Below are 21,671 nucleotides of genomic sequence, written 5' to 3' on the forward strand. Positions count from 1 at the left end.
GAATAAAGGACACACAAAAAACCCAAAATGTATACTATAGAGGTAAGAATAGTTCCCAGTTCTTCTTCTTATGGATTCTCTTTCTGTCACCTAGAGTTTTATATTGTCCTTATGACTTATAACATTCTAGGTAAAAGCAGCAAGCAAAGCACTCCAAGGGAGAGACAGAAGGCAACAAGTGTCTACCAAGTTCAACCACCACCACCTTGACCACCATTTTCCCTTAAGATCCTAATGGAGACAATCTAGGACTCAGAAACTAGGAACCTTAAAAATAGCAATAAGAAGTATTTTTTTAAAATCCTTACCTTCCATCTTAGAATCAATACCATGCTTTGGTTTCAAGGCAGAAGAATGATAAGGGCTAGGCAATCGGGATTAAGTTACTTGCCTAGGGTCACACAGCTAGGAAATATCTGAGGCCACATTTGAATCAAAGAGCTCCCATCTCTAGGGCTGGCTCTTTATGCACTGAACCACCTAGCTCCCCCAACTACAGCAGAAGTATTATAGCTTTCCACAAATGGGCTATCTTTTAGAAGCAAGCTGCTGATCAGAACCAGACAGAGCACTTGGCTGCCATTTTCTTGGCCTCTAGGATGAGCTATTCTTGTTCTATTATCCTCAAAAGGGGATTTTTTGATTTTGTCAGGCATTTTACCTTTACCAACACTGGCTGCCATATACAGAGCAAGCTACCCAGGAGATGTCCTTAGTGGAATGAACCAGTTATGGGTTGATTCCCTGATCTAGCATGGTGCTGGGCTAGTTGGAAAGAGGAGTTCTTGAATAGAGAGATGTCTCACTATTGTCCTAGTTTGGAGGTTTTAAAACTGCCCAAACTGCTCATCTTCCCCGCCACCCCCCACCCCATCCCACTCACAGCAAAACAGACTGTAAACTAAAGAAGAGTCAATACTATGGCAGCCAAGAAAACTGATGTGAATTTAGTCTGTATAGAGAAAGCCTAGGAATAGGTTGCCTGATCTTAGGCTGCCCTGAGCCAGAAATAAGGAGATGGTAGTCTTATGCTCTCCTCTGGCTAGATCATATCCTGAGATTTGTTTTCAGGGTTCTTTAATACCTGAGGACTTTCCAATCCTCCTCAACTTCTGAAACAGTTGAAGGATAAGAGAGAAGGTAGTAGAACAATTTTCAGACCGTCAATAAACATTTCAGACAGTGGGAACAGTGAGGTGGTTCAGTGGATAGAGAGCCAGGCCCAGAGACCAGAGATCCTGCGTTCATATTTGGCCTCAGACACTTCCCAGCTGTGTGACCCCGGGCAAGGTACTTAACCTCCATTGCCTTGTCCTTACTGCTTTTCTGCCTTGGAACCAGTACACAATACTGAGTCTAAGAAAGTAAGGATTTAAAAAAAATTATGAACCTACTGTGTGTCAGGCACTGTGCTAAGCACTGGGGATATGAGGAATGGGACAAGATCATCCCTCTTCTCATGGAGCTCATAGGCTAATGGGGAAGACAATGAGTAAACAACTCTGTACAAACAAGCTATACATAGGATAAATTGGAAATAACCACAGAAGGACAGCATTAGAATTAAGGGGGTTCAAGAAAGGTTTCTTGTCAAAGGAGGGATTTAACTAGGGCCTGAAAGAAACCAAGGAGGTCAAAAGGTGGAGATGAAGGGGGAGAGAAGTTGCAGGCATGGAAAATAGACAGTGAAAATGCCCACAGTCAGAGGATAGTGTCTTGAGCAAAGAAGCATGAGGAAGTCGATCTCATTGGATGGCAGAGTATATGAGGATGAGAGTATAAGGTGTACAAAGGTGGGAGGAAGGAGACCAGGTCAGGAAGGACTTTGGATGCCAAACAGAGGATTTTATATTTGATCTCAGAGATTTTAAGGAGTCATGGGAGTTTGATGAGTATGCATGGGGAGGTGAGATGGTCAGATCAGTAAAATTACTTTGACAACAGAGTAGAGGATAGACAGGAGTGGGGAGAACCTGGTGGCAGGCAGACCAACTAGGAGGCTGTTGTAATAGTTCAGGCTTGAGGTGATTTCAGTTTGCCCCAGAATGGTGGGAATGTCATAGGAGAGGAGAGGTTATGAAGGTCAAAATGAACAGGCCTGGGCAACAACTTGGATGTAGGGGATGAGAGTGAGGAGTTGAGGATGATACCTGGGTTGCAAGCCTACCCTAGAGAAGAGGGCAGTGCTCTAGAAATAGCAACATTAGGAAGGGGGGAGGGTTGAGGTAATGAATTTAATTGAGGACATATTGAATTGGACATATTTATAGGGCATCCAGTTTGAGGTATCCATTTGGCAGTTGAAGATGTGTGACTGGAGATCAGCAGAGACGTTAGGTGTGGGTAAGTAGATTTGAGAATCATCAACATGAAGATGATAAATGAATCCAAGGGAGTTGATGAGATTACTGAGTGAAGTAGTATAGAGGAAAAACAGAAAAAGACCCAGGAAAGAGTCCTGTGGGACACCTGTAGTTAATGGGAATAATTTGGATAAAGGTTCAGCAAAGGATGCTGAGAAGCAACAGTCAGATATGTAGGAGGAAAAGCAGGAGAGGGGTATCGTGACAACCTAGGGAGTCTTAGAGAGTATCAAAGAGGATAGCATCAGTGTTGAAGGCTGTAGAGAGGTCAAGAAAGCTGAATATAAGACAATGCCATTGGATTTGATAATTAAAAGATGACTGGAGAGTGGTATCAATTGAATGAGTTGGAAGCCAGAATGTGAAGAGTTAAAAAGAAAATGAGAGGGAAGGAAGTAAAGGGATCCTATGTAGACAGGGGGGGAGAGAGCAATGATGGATGGATAAAGGGGGAGTCTTTTGAGGAGGGGGAGGCACGGGCATGTTTGTAAGCAGTATGGAAGCAACTAATAGAGAAAGATTAAAGACAGTGAGAGGTGAGGGATGATAGGGATCTGCTTGAGAAGCCAAGGTGGAATGGCATAAATTGTGCAATATGCCTTGGCAAAAAGGGTCACCTCATTACATGAGACTGGGATAAAGAAGAAGACTGTGGCAGAAGGCATCTGGGTGATATGAAATGAAGAAGGGAAAAGAGGGAGCTCTTGGTGAATGGCCTCAAATTGAAGTCTCAATGACTGGTTCACCATATATATTCATTACTTACACAGGAAACCCTAGCCTGACCTTTGTGTTTTATTACAGGAAATCCTCAACTTATAAACAATTTATACAAATAAATGGGAATTAGGGAAGTCTGAGTCTGGAGCTTTCACCTTTGTCCCTTATGCTGCCTGGGTGGGAAGTGATTGACCTAGAGTTTGCCTTCTTATTTACAGTAATAGATAGAACAGTGCTTTTAGCCTCTGGCCTTATTTGTTCATCTACATGTTTAATGAGGGATATAGTATATTAGTACTTGCTAGGATTATGACTAAAATACAAGAGCTTAAACATGATGAAAATAGTATTTTGCATTAATAATCAAAGATTCTATACTTGGAAGAGAAATCTGCATTCAGAATACTTTTTTTAAACATGGTTTAGATTAGAATTCAGTTATTGTCTATATGATTTTACAAATTGAGAAGGAAATCATTCCTGTGACTTAAACTAGAAGCTCATTTATATTTTTATCTAATCTTTACTCTCCTGACACTTATTTCTTTTATACTTTTTGGAAATTAAGCATTAATTTCCTCTTTAGTGACAAAGAACCTTAAAAATGTTGTGAAATAAACAAAAGTTCCCAGGATTCTCAGTTCTTGTTTTGGGGGATTTGGCCAAAGCTCTTTATTGCTTTCAACCTATAGTGTAAGTTAGACCTTTGCCTCACAGCCAAGATCTGACTACCTGACTTTGGACTGGATTCATAGAAACTCTTTCAACTTTGAAGATAAGGCACCAATTGCTTCATACATAGAACCCTAGAAACCACAGGATCAAAAAGTAGGTCTGTTGTATACCTCAATAGCTGCTTGGGCCTGATATCCTCATGCCTACAATTTGAGAAGAGGAAAACGTTTTCCTGTGGTAATTAAGACCAGTTTAGGCCATATAGTATCTAAGTGTTCTTTTATCAAAGAGAAGAAAATACCACACTGTGGCTTATCTATAGTTTGTCTTCATTAATGCTTATGTCTTGGTAATTTCTAGAGAACAGAAACTAGGTTTTCAATGAGGCCTCTAATTCCCATTTTTTGTGTTACCTAATCACTTCCACATTATTTTCCTTTTTCCTGGTAAGATGAGAAAACCTCACAAAATCATAGACTGTAATAAAAGGGTACTTAGAACCTATCTCGTTCTATAACTCCTCAAAAGGAAAAGTCAAAGGTGAGTTTAGAGTCTTCACCCAGGACTCTAAGACTATTTCTAACTAAAAATATTTCTTTCTCTAAATAAATTTTTGGTTTTTTTTGTTGTTTTTACATCACCTATATTTCTCCCTGTATGTCTCCCCCTGTACCTTCTAGACAACTATCCGTTTATAACAAAAAAATTTGTTTGAAAAAGAAATACCCCCAAATGAATACAAAAATTCCAGTTGTGGTCTGACTGGGGCAAAGTAAAAAAGGAATGATCTTCTCTTTGACTCACATTGAATTTGTGGTCATCCTGAGCCATTTTAACAGATCAGGACAAGTGAGATTCTTTATTTCTATTTAAGGATACCCCTCTCTTCTACAGATAGAAAGTGTTATCTTCCCTTCTGCAGTGCAGAGAATTATCACATTACTGATGGCCTGAAATATATTTCTTTTCTCTGTGCTTCCTGTCTCTGAGTTGGATCCTCTGAATGTGTCTCACTGGGCAGTGGTCATATGCTCCTGGGCTGCTGAGCTGGAACTTGGGATGCATTATTCCCATAACAAAAAAGTTATCAGTAATAGTTAGATATAACTGAAATCATACGACTATTAAAATTATTATCCTTTCGCTCCATTATGAATTAAACAGGATTGTGTGGGCAGAAACATTAAAATCTGGAGCAAAATTATTATCTGGAAGGGATTTAATAGCATTCGATCTGACCCCCTTATTTAACAGAGAAACAGGAGACAATAAATGCTAAGTGACAACTCATTTTCTTTCAGCTCATCAGTAGCACAACTGACATTAAAACTCAAACTCTCTGACTTGGTCCAGTAAGAGATGGTTCTTTTAAGCTAAACCACTCACTTGTTTCCTATCCAGCAGCTGAAATACTTTAACTGACAAAATGATTGCCAAATCTCCTGGTCTTTTCTTAATCCTCAGTCTTTTTTATTTCCTTGGAGCCTCTGCCATTCTGAATCATCCTCTTCTCCTGGATACTCTCCTCTGTAAGTTTTTGTGACATTGCTCTCTTTTTTCAACTTTGAAGTTATCCTTGACTCTTCACACTCGTTTCCAGTTTGTTAAGCCTTGTCCTTTTCACCTTCATAGCATCTCTCATATACATATGCTCCTTTCCCCCAACTCATATAGCTGCTACCCTAGAGAGAGTCCTCATCATGTCACCTTTGAACTATTGCACTAACTCTCTGGCTGCTCTTCTTGCCTCAAAAGCCTTTCCCACCCTAATCCATCTTCCACTCAGCTGCCAAAGTAATCTTCCTTAAAATTAATGTATGAACATGTTACTCTTCCCTGGGATCCTACACACTCATTCATTCTGTCTCTCTATCTCTCTCTCCCCGCCCCCATGGCTCTGTATTACTTCCAGGATCAAATATAAAAATCTTCTCTTTGTCTTTTATAGTCCTTCCCAACCTGGCTTCTTCCTACCTTTTGAATCTTCCTGGACTTTACTTCCTACCATGGCACTCTATCGCTCAGTGACTTTGGTTTCCTTGCCGTCCATCTCCTACAATACTTTACCACCTGATTATTTTCACTGGTTATCCCTTTGGAATGCTCTTCCTTCTTGTCCATGTCTTGGCTTTTCTGGCTTCCTCCAAGACTCAGCTCAAATCTCGCCTGTGACAGGTTCCCAATCTCCCCACCACCACCCCAGTTGTAACGTTTAGATTACCTTCCTTCCATTTATACTATACCCATCTTACCTGTATATGATATTTAAATTTATTTTTATTTATTTATTTATATTTTTTTGTATGTGATTTTTTGCATGCTCTCTAATCCATTAAAATGTGATCGCCTGGTGGGCTAGACACCTGGACTTTTGCTCTTCTTAGTATCCTCAGCAATTCACATAAGACTAAATAAAGACTTGTTAACCAACGACCTTTAGTTTTTATCCTCATCTGGACACATTCAAGTTATCCTATCCATTGTCTCCTTTCTCAGAGCTTCCCCTAAACATTTAAATATTACTGGCTATAACTTACCCGGCTTAGCAAAAATAATCATGATGGTAGCAATGAAATAATCATAATGGTAGCAATGAAAGTAACAAGAAACTGCAGGAATTGTATAGAGCAAATTTAAAGTTTTCAGAGTATTCTGATGTCTAATACCTTGTTTCATCTTCATAGCCAATTAGAGAGGATAGGTATCTTTCACATGGGGAGACAGGGGCCATAATAACTAATTAACTTACTAAAACTTCATAGGATCAAAGATGGAGAGCTGGAAGGAAAGTTAAAGGTCATGGAATCTATTCCCTTTCCCTCCTTCCATTTTTCAGATAAGGCAACTGAGGCACAGAGAGGTTAAGTGACTTCTCAAGATCAAACAGCTAGTAAGTTATCTGAGGAAGGACTTCCAGGTCTTCCTGACTCAAATCCAGGGCCCTCTCCTCTGTACAATGCTAGTGAAAGGACTAGGAGAACCTCATAGAATCACAAATACAGAGCTGGAAAGACCCTTAAAGGCCTTCTAGTTCAAATTCTATATTCTTAGATAGGAAGAAATTAAAGCCCAGAGCGGTTAAGGGACTTCCCTAAGACATTGTTACTCAATTGTTTCAGTCAGGTCCAACTCTTCATGACCCCATTTGGGATCTTCTTGGCAGAGACATTGGCATGGTTTGTCATTTCCTTCTCCAGCTCATTTTACAGAGGAGGAAAATGAGGCAAACAGGGTGACTCTGACTTGCCCAGGTCACACTGCTAGTAAGTGTCTGAGGCTGGATTTGAACTAATGTAAAAGATTCCTCCTAACTCCAGGTCCAGCACTCTAGTCACTGGATCACCCAGCCATCCTTTCCTGAGATTACACAGGGAATTACTAGCAGGGCTCAGATCTGAAGCCAGATCTGACTCCATATCCATTTCTCAAGCCACTGAACCCAGTTGACTAGAATCTTGGTCTAACTTGCCTAGTGCGCATGGAACGCAAATGTGGGTGGGATTCCTTGCAAAAAGGCAGAGGTGGGGGGAGGGGGCAAGCATAGAGCCCTTTACCTTTTTCTCCCTTTCCTAAATCCTTTGCAAAGCAGTTATTTGGTCCCAAGCCCTAGTGTTTTAAGTCACATGACTTTTCAACCAAAAAGTGATATCTTTGGTGCCCTAATGATTTTCCTTCATGGCAAATTACTGACAGAAAATGACATCTAAGCTTCTCATCTATTTTTCTCTCCTGTATACGTTCCCATTTCTGGTTATTCCCCAATTTAGGCCCTTTGTTTCAGTCAAGCAAATCTGCTGAGCAGGAATTTATTCTCCCTCCTAAGCCCTCTTCCTCCCACCCCCACTTAGATTGTTCTTTCCTATTCTTTCCATTAATCCATGTTCTTCTTCAACATAACTGTGATCACTGTTCGTTCCAGCATCTGTCCCCTCAACACTCCCAAATATAGTTATGTAGAGCCGTATGGAGCAATAATGTTTATTATTCTTGGTGTCACGTCCATTCCACAAGACTATAAACTTAACTTCCTTACATTAACCATGTATCCTCCATCAGCCTGGGAGCTGCTAAAAGGCGGGGAAGTCTGTCTCTCCTCTCTCTCCAAACTTGCCCTATATTAGACTGGAAGTTTCCTTAAAGTAGAAATCATAAGTCAGGGTGGAGGAACCAACCCTGGACATGGAATAAAGAGATTAGGGATTCTAGTTCTCATTTTGCCTCTAATTAACTATGTGAATTTGAACTTAGAAGTTACATCTCCTGTCACATCACAGATGAGCTTCTCATTTGTTAAAATAATGATTTTCTCCCAATGGATAAAATGAGTTCAAATCCAGCCTCACATACTTCCTCATGGTGTGACCTGGACAAGTCACGTCACCCTGCTTGACTCAGTTTCCTCATCTGTAAAAATGAGCTGGAGAAAGAAATGGCAAACCACTACAGTATCTTTGCCAATAAAACCCCAAATGGAGTAATGGAGAGTCAGATACGATTGAAGTGATTGAACAATAACAAATGACTAATTTTCAACAATCAGCCTTCTTCATTGTCTCCGATGTGCTCAGTTCTCTGGAGTGGAAGCTAAATGTTAAAGTGTTTTTAGTAATAACTTATTCTAAATCAACCAAGCTGACAGAATGCCAGATAAAAGGAAATAATTTTAGTTTTTAACAAAACCAAACAAATCAATATATATTTATTAGTTAACATGGAGCCCTCATGCTTCAGTGCTGATGTTGACACATGTAGCTGACTATCTTAAACATGAATTCATACTAACTTTCAAGAGTCAATTGTTAAATTTCAGCGTGAGTCTTTTACACCTTAGAAAAATAACTCATAATTTATTGTTTTGTTGATTGTAGATTTAAAAATGTGATGTAGAAAAAGTAAATCATGCAGATTAAATTTAAAAGTGTGTTGTACTTACATCCTTTCCCCCAGAGAGCTGGTTGTTAAACATTTGCCAGCATATCACTGCTCTTAAATCCTTGTCTGTGGGGTATGCACCCTTCCTATTTTCTCTAGGATGGGCAGAGGCTGCACTGAGACCTTTCTAATCTTTTGTCCAGGCCTTCATATGAAGGAGGTGCTCATGGTTTGGAATATTGCTACCATGGAACACACGAATGTTAATTGGCCTATAAGAAGACTGAGTCCATTTGTCTGGCCTCATTAATATCACAGAGTCATAGGAGGAACATCAAAGGTCATTTGTCCAAACCCTTCATTTTTGGGTGCTAAGCAGTACAGTGGATAGAGTACCAGGCTGAATTGAACTCTTCTTCTTGAATGCAAATCTGGCCTCAGACACTTAATATCAGTGTGAGGCTAGGCAAGTCACTTACTCTGTTTGCCTCAGTTTCCTCAATCTGTAAAATGAGCTGGATAAGGAAATACTAAGCCACTTTTTAATCTTTGCCAAGTAAACCCCAAAAGAGGTTATGAAGAGTTGAACATAACTGAAATGACTCAGCAACAACAACAAACTTCATTTTTTAGATGAGAAAACTAAAGGCTGAGAAGTGCTCTTTGATTAGAAAGAATATTTCAGACACTTAAAAGTTTCCCAGGAAACTGAGAATCACCAAAAGAGCCAGGAGTACAACTTTCCAGTGACACAGTGCCTTGTGGCCCCAAGCCTACTCACAATGGCTTCTGCATTACCTGCCATTTTCTTCTTGCCATGTATTTTTTCATCCGATCTTTGGATAGTTTCTTGGCTTCCATATTTTTGGTGTCTTTCATTAGCCATGGATGTTGAAGGCACTGGGTACAGTCCAGGCGGTTCCTATCACAGACAGATTGGAGAATCAAAGAGTGTTAGAGCAAGAAGGGACACGAGAGATCATCTATTTCAAATTCCTCAGGTTACTGATGAGGAAAAAAGAGAGACCAATTTTTAAAAATGCCTTTCTTAGAACCTTAGAGCAATTCTAAGACAATAGGGTCAAGGGCTAGGCAATTGAGGTTAAGGACTTGCTCAGGGTCATACAGCTAGGAAATGTCTGAGGTCAAATCTGAACCCAGGACCTCCCATCTCTAGCCCTGGTTCTCCAACCACTATGATACCCTAACTGCCCTGAAGGATAAATTTGAATAATTTCCCTAGTAGGTCAATTCAAAAGTTGCACATAGAACCCAGACTTTCTAATCTCTCAGTGCAGTGCTCTTTCTGCTGTTTAACCAAACCAGTTTTCTAAAACACTGCAAGAGAATTTTTTGCTCCTATCCTTCTATCTCCATTTTGGCTGATTAAAAAAGAGGTACAAACTCTACAGCTTCCAACCAATTTGAAATTGGTAAGAGAAAATGCATTAAGTGATAAGAATAAATGACCATGGATTCACCCCATTTGCCTCATTTTCCTCACATGTAAAATAAGCTGGAGAAGGAAATGGCACACCACTATAGTACGTTGGCCAAGACAACCCCAAATGGGGTTACAGAGAATCAGATACAATCGAAAGGACTGAACAACAACAATAGTCCTACATTTTAGGGTTGTTTAGAGGATTAAATGAGACAGTATTTGTAAAGCACTCTGCAAACCAAAAGGTACCCTGTAAAAGCTAGCTTTTTCTTATTACTCTATTTATAAAATTATTATAATTTTACAATTATAAAATGGCTATTATTACTTAAGAAACACCTGAGGCTTGAAATTCTTCTTCTTCATTCGAATAGAAAACTCATTTTGACCACTTAAATTCTGCCCAATCATCAACAAGAATACCTGAATGGTGCCTATTTGGAAAGTTTTAGCCCCAGCCTGCCATATAAGGGAGTGGAAAGTCATGGAAGCCTCTGTCTCTCTGCTTCTCTAAGGAAAGTAGGAGTGCTACATGGGGCTGAAATCCTTTGAAACCCCAGGGCCACGGGAGACTAAATGCCAAAATACAATCGAGCTTGGCAGGCTGAGAAAGACCATCCGGTTAATGAAACGTTTGAGCTCGTCTACTGCCCTTTGCACCTCTGGTCCAGACACCGTCCCGGGCGTTTCTACACGTGTCCCTCTAAGAGTGGAGGCCTGACTATCTGCCTGTGCACTCTCAACGCCTCGCGTGCAGTATTCAATACTCTGGGACTAGCGAGCACAGTGTCTGTAACGGAATGCAGGAATGAATTCTGGTCTCCATCAATGGACAAGAAGCTCCCTCTCACGTGCCAGGCTCTGTACTTGGCTCTGGAGACACAAGTACCGAGAATGAAAAGAACTCGGATCAGGAGGCGCTTACAGCCAGTCCTCAGATTCTGTGACGTTTAGCCTCGCTTGTCATAATACCCCTATTCGTGTAATGTCTTGTTCTGTGATCGTTTGGGAGCCAGCCTTTAGCGCGTGCGAGGCATTTTACAGGTAGGATCTCGTTTGAGCCTCCCAAAGGCAAGGTGCAATGATTACCCCCATTTTACCGATGAGGAAACGGAGGCAGACTGAGGCTCAATGGCTTGGCCGGGACCGCACAGTGTCTGTGGCTGGAGGTGAACCCCCACCTTTCTGAGCCCACGTGCAGCGCTCCAGCCATTGCGTCACGAAGCTCTACAGCTTGACGTTCCTGAAGCACTTTTGCTATAACAATCCTGCCGGCACACGACCAGCGAACGGTAGAAAGGACGTTCGAACGTGCCCCCTGATTCTGTCTCACGTGTTCCCGGTTACACGGGGGTTCACGAGCTCGCTCTACCAACTTTTTGAAGAAATATTTTGATAGCGACATTCCAACGGAACGGGTTGCCTCTAGTCTCATACCTTTTGTGCAATCCGTTGCACTTTTCTGAGGAGGGGCCCATAGGCTCCCCAGACTGCCAAAGACTCCAGGAAACAACAACGTTTACTCCGGGGGGCTGCCGGGTCGCTCAGCGGGTAGAGCGCCCCGCCGTGAGGTGGGAGGAGCTGGTTTCAAATCAGGCCTCGGACATGACCTAACTGTGTGGCCCCGGACCAGTTATTTCACCTCACTTACCTGGCCCTCTCTCTTCTGTCTTAGAGTTGTTATTAGGAAAGAAAGTGAGGCGTTCAAAAACCCGACGCCCCCTCTAGAAAGAATGGGGAGAGCGCCAGGCCTGGAGTTGAGAGGGCTCCTCTTCCTGAGCTCACCTCTAGCCTGGGGCACTCAAGCTGTGGGGCCCTGGGCAAGTCACTTGGCCCTGCTTGCCTCCGTTTGCTCATCTGTAAAATGAGCAGGAGGAGGAAGTGACAAACCACTTCAGGACTTGGTCAAAATGTTTTCCTGGCCAAGAGGCTAGGGTGGTTTCAACAAGGATCAGACCCCTAAGAGGTGACTGAAGAATCCTCTCCATCCTCTGCTTCTCTGTCTGCCTAGACTATGCTCTACCGTATTCCCTGTCTGATTCGAGCCACGAGGATGGGGCTCTGAGTTACGGAAAACATCTCCCTTCACCCTTTCCCACCTCTGACACCTTCCGGCTCTCCTCCCCACCCCCAGCCCACCCTTCTCTTTGTTTGTGACGCTCAGCCACCGTGTGAAGCCAGAGGCCAGCTGAAAATGGGGGAGAAGTATGGAAATGATGGGGTGCTAAGGGGGACCCCCCCTTCCCTTTTTGCTTCCATACCTACTCTGTGGTTCTTTGTCGAGGTCCCTGCCTAGACACCATTTGTTTCTGCCTCTGAGCCCCTGGGACAAACCCCTGTGATGGTCTCCCAGTCCGCAGCCCATCCATCCTTGAGGGTCTAACACGCTTCTTCCAGCCAGGCCTCCCTGCTCTCCCCCGGGGGCCACCCCAGCCCCTCCGACAGCAGGCTAAATCCTGCCTCCCCGTTTTCATGCCAGGTCTTCCCCGAAAGAGAAGGAACACAAAAACCGCTTCGATCTCGAGGGCATCCATTACTTCATGTCCTTCTTCAGCAAGTTGCTGATAAAGTCCTTGGCGTCGTCCGAGATCTCGTCAAATGCTTCATCATCGAAGTCCCAGGTGGCTGAGGTAACATTAGCTAGCGTTTCGTTGTCATTGTCGCCCATGAAGGGGGAAAGGCCGCTGACCCTGGGGAGAGGGAGATGGAGAGAGCACCGGTGAGCCGCTAGGGGAGCAGAGGTGAAAGCGGGCCGGCCAGGGCCCGGCCACCAGAGGCGTGGAACGGTCAAGGTTGGGCCAAGTTACGCTGAATAACCCCCGTTAGGTAAATAAGGTAGGGGGCTGGGCCAGGGGCCACGATCACGGGACACAGTTTAGCAGAAAGATATTTTCTTTTTTTTTTTTAACCCTCACCTTCCATCTTAGAATCAATACTGTGTATTGGCTCCAAGGCAGAAGAGTGGTCAGGGCTAGGCCATGGGGGTCAAGTGACTTGCCCAGGGTCACACAGCTGGGAAGTGTCTGAGGCCAGATTTGAACCCAGAATCTCCCATCTCTAGGCCTGGCTCTCCATCCCCTGAGCCAACCAGCTGCTCCCTAGAAAGATATTTTCTTGAACTCTCTAGTGTAAAGATTAAAATTTAGGAATAGACTGAGGCATGTAGAAATTAGTTTCTCTCTGCAAGGAGTATTATATTTTTTAGAGGTTTATTAAAGGTTAAAGATTAAAGAATATACAAGTAAGAAACATGTGCCTAGGCCAGAGGCCTAGACAAAATAACCTCACATCACGCAAGAGACACGCCTGCTCCAAAACGGAAGTCCAAAAAGAGCCAAGAGCCCTCAAAAGTCTTTGAATCAGCTTAAATACCTTCTCGATCTCGGCCCAGGTGAGATTACAAGGCATTCTGGGGAAGTGGAGCAAAGGCTCGTGGGGATTGTAGTCCTGTATTCGAGTCTATTTTTTGCATTAATATAAAAAAATATTATCCTTTAAATTGCAAAGTTTAAATTCCTTTTGAGAAGAATTTTAGGTAAAGAAGATGCTACTTCCCTGAATTCAGAAACTGAACTGTTGGAGAAGCCATCATGAAGAAGCCTCCAGACCACAAACTGCACAAAATGAACTTTGGGTGTGGTTAATGAACATTTATTTGCATGCATACTTTCATGCCAAAGGGGACTGCCCCCTAACTGGCTTTCTGTCAATGCGTCCAGTAATTATTGGTTTTATTCTTTTCTTTCTCTTATCCTCAAATTATTGTAATCTTTAAATTGATTATGTTCTCATGATCCTTTGGAAAAAAATTAATTTTTCTTGCAAACGATCATAGGGGGAAATGCAATGCGAGAGCACAGGTGGCTCATTGGATTGAGAGTCAGGCCTAGAGATGGGAAGTCCTGGGTTCAAATCTGACCTCAGACACTTCCCAGCTGTGTGATCCTGGGCCAGTCACTTGACCCCCATTGCCTAGCCCTTACCACTCTTTTGCCTTGGAACCAATGCACAGTATTGATTCCAAGATGGAAGGTAAGGGTTTAAAAAAAAAAGATCTGTGCAAGGTAATCTATGGGGAAAAGTACTAATAGTGAGGGGATGATAGTAGAAGGGGTAGAAGAAGAGGAAAAGGGAACCAGAAAAGGCCTCTTACAGAAGATGGGATCTGAGCTGAGTCTTGGAGGAAGAAATCAAGAAATGTAAATAAGGAGAGAGAACATTCCAGGGTTGAAGGACGGCTAGATTAAAGGTAAAGAAGCAGAGATGGAGTTTTATGTGTGAAGTTCACTCTGGCTGGATTGAGGAGCAGTGGATAGAGTGCTGGGCTTAGAGTCAGGAAAGCTCATCCTCCTCAGTTCAAATATGGCCTCAGACACTTACTAGCTATGTTAGCATGGGCAAGTCACTTCGCCTTGCTTGCCTCAGTTTCCTCCTCTGTCAAATGACCTGGAGAAGGAAATGGCAAACCACCCCAGTATCTGTGCACTAAACAGGGCCACAAAGAGTCAGACAAAACCTTCCATGCTAAATATGTAATCTTTCTCTGGAATTTATTTTGTTCTTATTTTGTATTTGCTTATGTCTGTATCTGTTGTTTTCCCCAATACAATATAAGTTTACTGAGAGCAGAGACTATTTCCTTTTGTCTTTGTATCCCTAACGTTTGGCACAGTGACTTTGACTTTTTGAATTAAGCTGAATTGAATTATAGTCAACTTGCTTTTATCCATATCCTATAAAAGGCAAAAGATAATGTTTGACTTCTAAGCACAGTATGAAACCAGATTAGACTGTGAAAATACACCAAGAAGCTCTGCTTATAGGTTTCACTAGCCCATGGAGCTTTCTCATATCTCACTATTTAATTCCAGACCACTTGTCCCTGCCACCTAGCTGCAATACTTTTGGAACTTTTTTTTTAAATCTTTATCTTCTGTCTTAGAATTGATACTAAGTGTTAGTTCCAAGGCAGAAGAGAGCTAAGGGCTAGATAACTGGAGTTAAGAGACTTGTCCAGGGTCATACAGCTATCTGAGCTCATATCTGCAGGAATGCAGGACCACCTGTCTCCAAGCATGACTTTCTCCACTAAGCCGCCTAACTGCCTTTTGGGACATTTCCCCTGAATCATCCATCCATAAACTCAGATTTTAGGCTCATCATCACTTGAGCCAAATGCAATTAGGACGGTGATTTGAAAATTATATAATATCCCCCAAAGCCAAATACAAATGATTTATGAGTAATTTATGCTTTTATTCATTACTAAGAAGTGATTATGTCTTCTTAAACAAAGAACATTAAAAAATGGAGCACAGAGTTCAGATAGGCATAATAAGCCCAATAATCTGTCAGAAGTATTATGGGGACAGAGTGCAGAAAGAAGAGTACTTATCAAACATGAATTCAAATATCCCCAACTACTCTGATTTTGTTCTTTTTTCTTCAATTTTATTTTCTTTCTAGATCTGCATTCATTCTACATCTATATGCATTCATCCCATCTCTTCCCTCATTGAGAAAGTAGGAAAAAATCAAACTCATTAACTACATTTAAATCTCATTATGTATGTACTTATCATCATACTTCATAATTCAAATCTTTCTTGAATTTATTTGTATCCTTGGCCTTACACTTTGGGGTAAAAATTTCCCTACCATTATACCTTGCAGTCATAGAAAATATCCCTGAGAAGGGAAAATATGACTTCTTGTGAATTGAATCCTTATATAGCTATGGCTAGATATAGACAGATAGATAGATGAATATATATATATAGAGAGAGAAAGACCGATAGAAAGATGGATTGATAGAGTGTAAGATTAAAATGAATATCCAATAACTCCAAGTATTATATTTTATAAGATTTATTAATAACCACTTGAAGTAGGAAAAATAAAAAAAAACAAAAGTAAAAGCCTGAGTAAAGACACGCCAGAAAAATTCTCCTGCCTGGGACTCACCCCACCTCCACAAACTGTGATCAGGGGAGAAGAGAGGCAGGAGAGTTTTACTCGGGTTTTTACTTTTATATCTTTTTTCTTCTACTTCAAGTGGTTATTAATAACTCTTATAAAATATATTTGGAGTTATTGGATGTTCATTTAAATCTTGGACATAGCTGGATATATGTATATAAATATTGATATCGAAAGATAGAGATAGATGGATAGGTAGAAAGATAGATGGATGGATGGATAATTAGATAGAGATATGGATACATACACATATAATTCTGATGCATAAATATATAATCCATATATATATATATATAAATGTCAGGAGAGTTTATTTTTTGAAGGAGACTATGGAGATTTTTGTGGAAAGTTTAAAGATCTTTTCTAAGTATGAGCCTGGCAGGAAAGATACTGGCTACTAGAGAATTCACTGCCTGGATCTGTTCTCAGCTTTGCTTGGCCCTTAGAAGGGCTTAGAAGCTCCGCCCCGCCCTGCCCAGCCCCGCCCCACCCAGCCCCTCCCAGCCCAGCCAGCCAAGTATTTTGTAGCTCAAAGCCAAAGTGGAAAGCTACCACCAGGGGGCGCGTGTAGTCAGTTGATGGACTCATTCCGCCTGGTTGGGATAAGGAGTTTTGATGGGGGAACAAAAACAAGGAATCAGCTCTAGTTGACTATTTTTAAGTTGCAGCTGCTCTGCGATAAAGGGCAGTCTCTATTGGCCTGTTGGCAACACAAGAGGGGCCTCAGGCAACTGCAGAAACTAGCTTCTGCCTCTGCATATTGTCACGTTTCACAAAACTTGTGGACTTCACAGTATCTCCATTACATTTTATTTTTTAGTAAGGACAGTGATTAGAAGAGAAGGCAGCTCTTTGTGTGCTAGAAACTACATCTGAAGGAGTTAAGGTTTTAAAAAGTATTTTTAATTGTTTCATTAAATATTTTCCAATTATGTTTAAAAAACAAATTTCAGTATTTATTTTAAAAAACGCTGAGCTCCCATTTCTTTCCCTTCTCCCCACTGCCCCTCACCTTTTTGAGAAGGTAAACAATTTGATTCTGATTAGACAAGTGAAGCCATGTAAAACATTTCCATATTAGTGGCTTAAGTTAGATTCTATCCATTGCTATCTAGAGGCAGTGGCTGTAGTAGAAAAAGAACTAGGCTTAAAGTCAAGGAGACGTAGGTTCAAATCCCATCTATGACAGTCACTAGCTGTGTGACCTTTGGCAAGTGACATCTCTATGTGCTTTGAACTTACATTCCTGTCCGGAAGGAGTTCCGGTCCTTATATTTACTAGAATAAATGTATTTAGCAAGAGAGAGAATGAAAGGAGTGTGTTATGTACATCTTTCTTTAAAAAAAAACACCCTTACCTTCTGCCTTAGAATTGATATTAAGTGGGGGCAGCTAGGTGGTTCAGTGAATAGAACACCAGTCCTAGAGATCTGGCCTACTTCCTGGCTATGTGACCCTGGACAAGTCACTTAACCCCCATTCCCCAGCCTTTACCATTCTTCTGCTTTGGAATCAATATGTGGTATTGATTCTAAGGTAAGGGTTTAAACATTTATATTGAGTATCAGTGGTCAAGGCAATTGGAGTTAAGTGACTTGCCCAGGCTCACACACAGCTGGGAAGTATCTGAGGCCAGATTTGAATCCTGGACCTGTTGTCTTCAGGCCTGACACTGTATCAACTAACCCACTTCTGCCCCTGTATATATTCTATCAAATATGTCAGCCTTCAAGGGGAAACTAGGCTGACCCTTTAGGCTGTTTGTGTCATGATCTTGGCAGGAGGCCATGGGTTGGGTAAGGAGAGCCAGACTTCAAATTCAAATTTTTTTAAAAAAGGAGTGTAATTTTTTTCATATAGTTGGGAAATAATGAAATAAATAGAAGTATCTTTTCTAAAAGCCTTAGTTGAGCCATATTTGGGATTTGGCACATAAAAATGATAATAGTAGTTCAGATGACACAGCACTTTCTGATTTAGAAAACACCGTGTTTTCCAAAAACCCTACGGGTGCAGTGAGGATGATTGTCTTCATTTCCCAGCGAAGGCACAGGGAATGGCTAAGTGGTTTACCCATAGCCACACAGTAAATGGGGAAGCTGGAACTCGAACCTAGATTTTCTAAGTCTTTCCACAATACCGTGGAGAGGGAGACATTTTTCTGGCTGTGGAATGGGTTTATGAAGACCTCACACACAAGCAGCTTGTCTTTACATCTGAATCTGATGGGCATATCCTCGGATACCTGTCTGGGCTCATTCTGGTGTATTTCCTTTTCCCTGTGGGCAACTAGACAACAATCGGGGTTAGCCCATGCACAATGAAAAAGGAAGAAATATTGACTGGGTCAGAGGAGAACATGAGAACCCCTCTTAAGCAATGTTCTCTTCAGTTTCTGGAAATTCTTTCAGACCTGTGATTGCACCAGTGGGAGGAAGCCCTGGTGAGGAACCTGCCAATAAAGGTAGCAGCCACCTGGTAATTTATAATCTTCAAGGGCTACCTGGGACCCAGAGACATGAATTCTCTTGATCTGGGTCACAAAGTATAAGTCCAGGGGGCAGCTGGGTGGCTCAGTAGATTAAGAGTCAGGCCTAGAGACTGAGGATCTCAGGTTCAAATCTGGCCTCAGACACTTCCCAGCTGTGTGACCCTGGGCAAGTCACTCCCCCCCCCCCATTGCCTAGCCCTTACTGCTCTTCTGCCTTGGAACCAATACAGAGTATTGATTCCAATATTCCAATATGGAAGGTAAGGGTAAAAAAAAAAAGTATATGTCAAGGTTGGATCTGAACCCCTATTTTCCTGACTGTAAGACTGATTTTTCACCACTACACTATGCTGCCCCTGGCATTTATGCTGTTAACAATCATATACACAGATTCACTCAGCTCAGGAATCCAGGCCCTCAGCTTGTTCCTATATTTTATGGTCAAAGACTTGTTTGGAAGAGAACTGGAGCAGCCTTTAGGCTCCAATCTTCCAGTGCTTCTCAGTAACTCAAGGAAAGGGGAACAGTTTTAGTGGTCATTTCCAGAGCCTTGCAAAGGATCACCTTCTAGCTGTGCTAACTAGCCAAAGTCCATAATGATGGAGGCATGATGGAGGCATGATGGTGACACATGGGCCTGTGTGGATTTCATCCCCTCCCCATCCTGGGTTGCCAACCTGGTTCATCAACATTCTTCACATGCCAGGGCTGTGTCCATGAATGTAAATAAAAGAGCATGGGCAGAGCCCACCTGGCTTTTGGCATGGAAACTTTGACTGGAGGAGGCAGGTGAGGGCGAGACAGGGATTTCTCCAGGAGGGGCCTGCACATGGTCAAACTTAGAGTAAGGAAAAGACTTTAAATCTATGCTTATCTACCTTTTCTGTCTCAAGTGATTATTAATAACCTTTATGGAAAATAAGAACTAGTAGATATTAATTTTAAGTATAACAGACCCATCAGAAAGTCCTTCACAGCAGCTGCAGGAATTTTGCTAGTATGAAGCAAAAGGAAACCAAACCCTTAATTGCTTCTTTATGGTTTAACCTCAGTCACTTGTTTTCCTTTGTTTTTTCAAATTTCCATTTGATATAAAAAGGAAACGATAAAAACAAAAAGCCACACAGCCCTTTACTGGATCTTAGGAAAACAAACAATGTTGTTTTGGAATGCTGAAAGGTCCCAATCAGCAAATCTTCCTTCCTAATTAGGAACTGTATCCCAGCAAAGAGACATCTTAATTACTGGAAATGCAGCTCTCAAATTTCCCCTCTCAATTTCCTTGTCTTTGGCTGGGCCTCCAGGTTCTTACCCCTATGGCATAGAACTTAAATTGCCATCTTCCTTACAACTGAATCTGACTGAAGTGCCTTCACCTTGTCCATGGGATCCTCCTGGGCTCTGTCCCAGTGTTTGCTTCCTCTTGGGTACCACTGGGCAAAATGCACTGCAAGGGAATCTCGCCTACATAAGCCTGTCCTGCTCACCAAACACAGCAAAGGACTGTCTGCTGGGCCAGAAAAGGGCACAGCCCTGTTTCCTCTGCTGTTTTCTCTCTAACCTGACAAAATTCCGCCTCTGTCTCATTATATGGCAGAGGCACTGTGAGATCGACATGGAATGCTGCCTTGTGGTTCTTACTTTTACCCAATCATTTTTTCCACTTTCGTTTCTTTCTTTTTCTTTCTTTCTTTTTTTTTTTGCTACCAAGGATGAGTCTTTGGGGGTAGGGTGGGAAAAGAGATATCACATCATGAAGGAAATGAAAATGATATAAAAAATAAAAGATATCAATATATAAATGTTCAAAACCCCTAACATTCTATATAATAATTCCTAGCTTTCACATAACACTTTAAGGCTTCTTATGCCATTTCATCCTCACAACAACCCCAAGAGGGAGCTGCTGTTATTATTCCCATGTCACAGACAAGGAAACTGAGGCCAAGACATTAAGTGATTTGCCTAAGATCACACAGCTAGTAAGTGTCTGGGGCAGGATTTTAACTCAGTTCCCTATCCTCTATGCCTCCTAGCTATGTTTTTTTTTCTCTTAAAAACAAGCAAACAAACCAGAAAACCCTTACCTGCTGTCTTAGAATAGGCACTAAGTATTGATTCCAAGGCAGAAGAATGGAAAGGGCTAGGGAATGGGGTTAAGTGACCTGCCCAGGACCATACAACTAGGAAGTGTCCGAGGTCAGGTCTTCCCAACTCTGTGCCTGACTCCCTATTCACTGAACCCCCTAGCTGCCTCCTAACCATGGTTTTAAGGATTAGAAAGTATTTTCGTCACAACCATCCTTTGAGAAAGCTTCTGACGAGATTCGATGCCCATTTAGCAGTAGGGAGCAGGGGGTGAAGAGGCTGTGGAGGGTCACATAATTGGCAAACATCAGCACCACCACTAAAACTCAGGTCTTCAGACACACCAAGATCAGCAGCTCTCTCATTCTAGCTGGCTTCCTTGGGAGCAGGTGGCTGAGGTGAAGGGTTGCATACGGTAGAAGAGAACATTAGATGGGTAGCCAGTCAGCCCTCATTCTAGTCCACAGCTGTGTGACTTTGGATACATCGAGTTCCCTCTCAGGGTCTCTGCTTCCTCAAATGTAAAATAAGATTAGATGGTCTTTAAGGAGTCCCTGATCCCATGACCAACTATGAAACCTGAGCCTTGGGCTAGGAAACTGAGGCTGAGAGACAGTAAGTGACAGGGTAGGGGAGAGGACCAGTGATGCCTCTAACCGAGTCTGATGATCCCACCGTAGTTCTGGGATGGCTCTCTCAGGAGGAAAGGAGAAAGGTATATATTTGTGGGGAGAGTGGGAAGGGAAAGGGCATTTATTAAGTGCCTGCTGTGGACAGGCACTGTGTTGAGGACATTAAAAACGTCTTATTTGATCCTCACATCAACCCTGGGAGGCAGGTGCAATTATTATCCCTGTTTTACAGCTCAGGAAACTGAGGCAGAGAGGGGTTAAGAGACCTGTCCAGAGTCACAAAGCTACTAAGTGTTAAAAGATTCAGATTAGAACTCAGTTCTTCCTGATTCCAGACCCAGCACTCTATTCCTTCTGATTTGGAAATGAAAGGGACATAATAATAAAGATATCAATGTTTTCCCCTA

At 42.0% G+C, this 21,671-nt stretch overlaps 1 protein-coding gene and 1 long non-coding RNA gene across 16 annotated transcripts in view; one reads left to right on the forward strand and one right to left on the reverse strand.

The window, feature by feature from the left end:
* The window catches only part of MYLK (myosin light chain kinase), a 475,306-nt gene that overhangs the window by 14,708 nt on the left and 438,927 nt on the right, over nucleotides 1–21,671 (reverse strand). For 12 of the 15 annotated variants that reach the window (XM_056793546.1, XM_016433505.2, XM_007493805.3 and 9 more), the window contains 2 exons: nucleotides 12,612–12,764; nucleotides 9,429–9,552 (listed from right to left, as the gene is read on the reverse strand). In XM_056793546.1, the coding sequence (XP_056649524.1) occupies nucleotides 9,429–9,552; nucleotides 12,612–12,764 (277 nt within the window). Of the gene's footprint in view, nucleotides 1–9,428; nucleotides 9,553–10,402; nucleotides 10,710–10,734; nucleotides 10,875–12,611; nucleotides 12,765–21,671 lie in introns of those variants that run through there. The other 3 variants (XM_056793550.1, XM_016433507.2, XM_016433506.2) reach the window with 3 other exon arrangements.
* Nucleotides 11,306–13,833, forward strand: LOC130453659 (uncharacterized). The gene is made up of 2 exons (XR_008911122.1): nucleotides 11,306–12,040; nucleotides 12,554–13,833. It is a non-coding gene; the product is annotated as an uncharacterized LOC130453659 (long non-coding RNA).

Source organism: Monodelphis domestica, chromosome 4, assembly GCF_027887165.1.
Source record: "Monodelphis domestica isolate mMonDom1 chromosome 4, mMonDom1.pri, whole genome shotgun sequence".
NCBI classification, from domain to species: Eukaryota; Metazoa; Chordata; class Mammalia; order Didelphimorphia; family Didelphidae; genus Monodelphis; species Monodelphis domestica.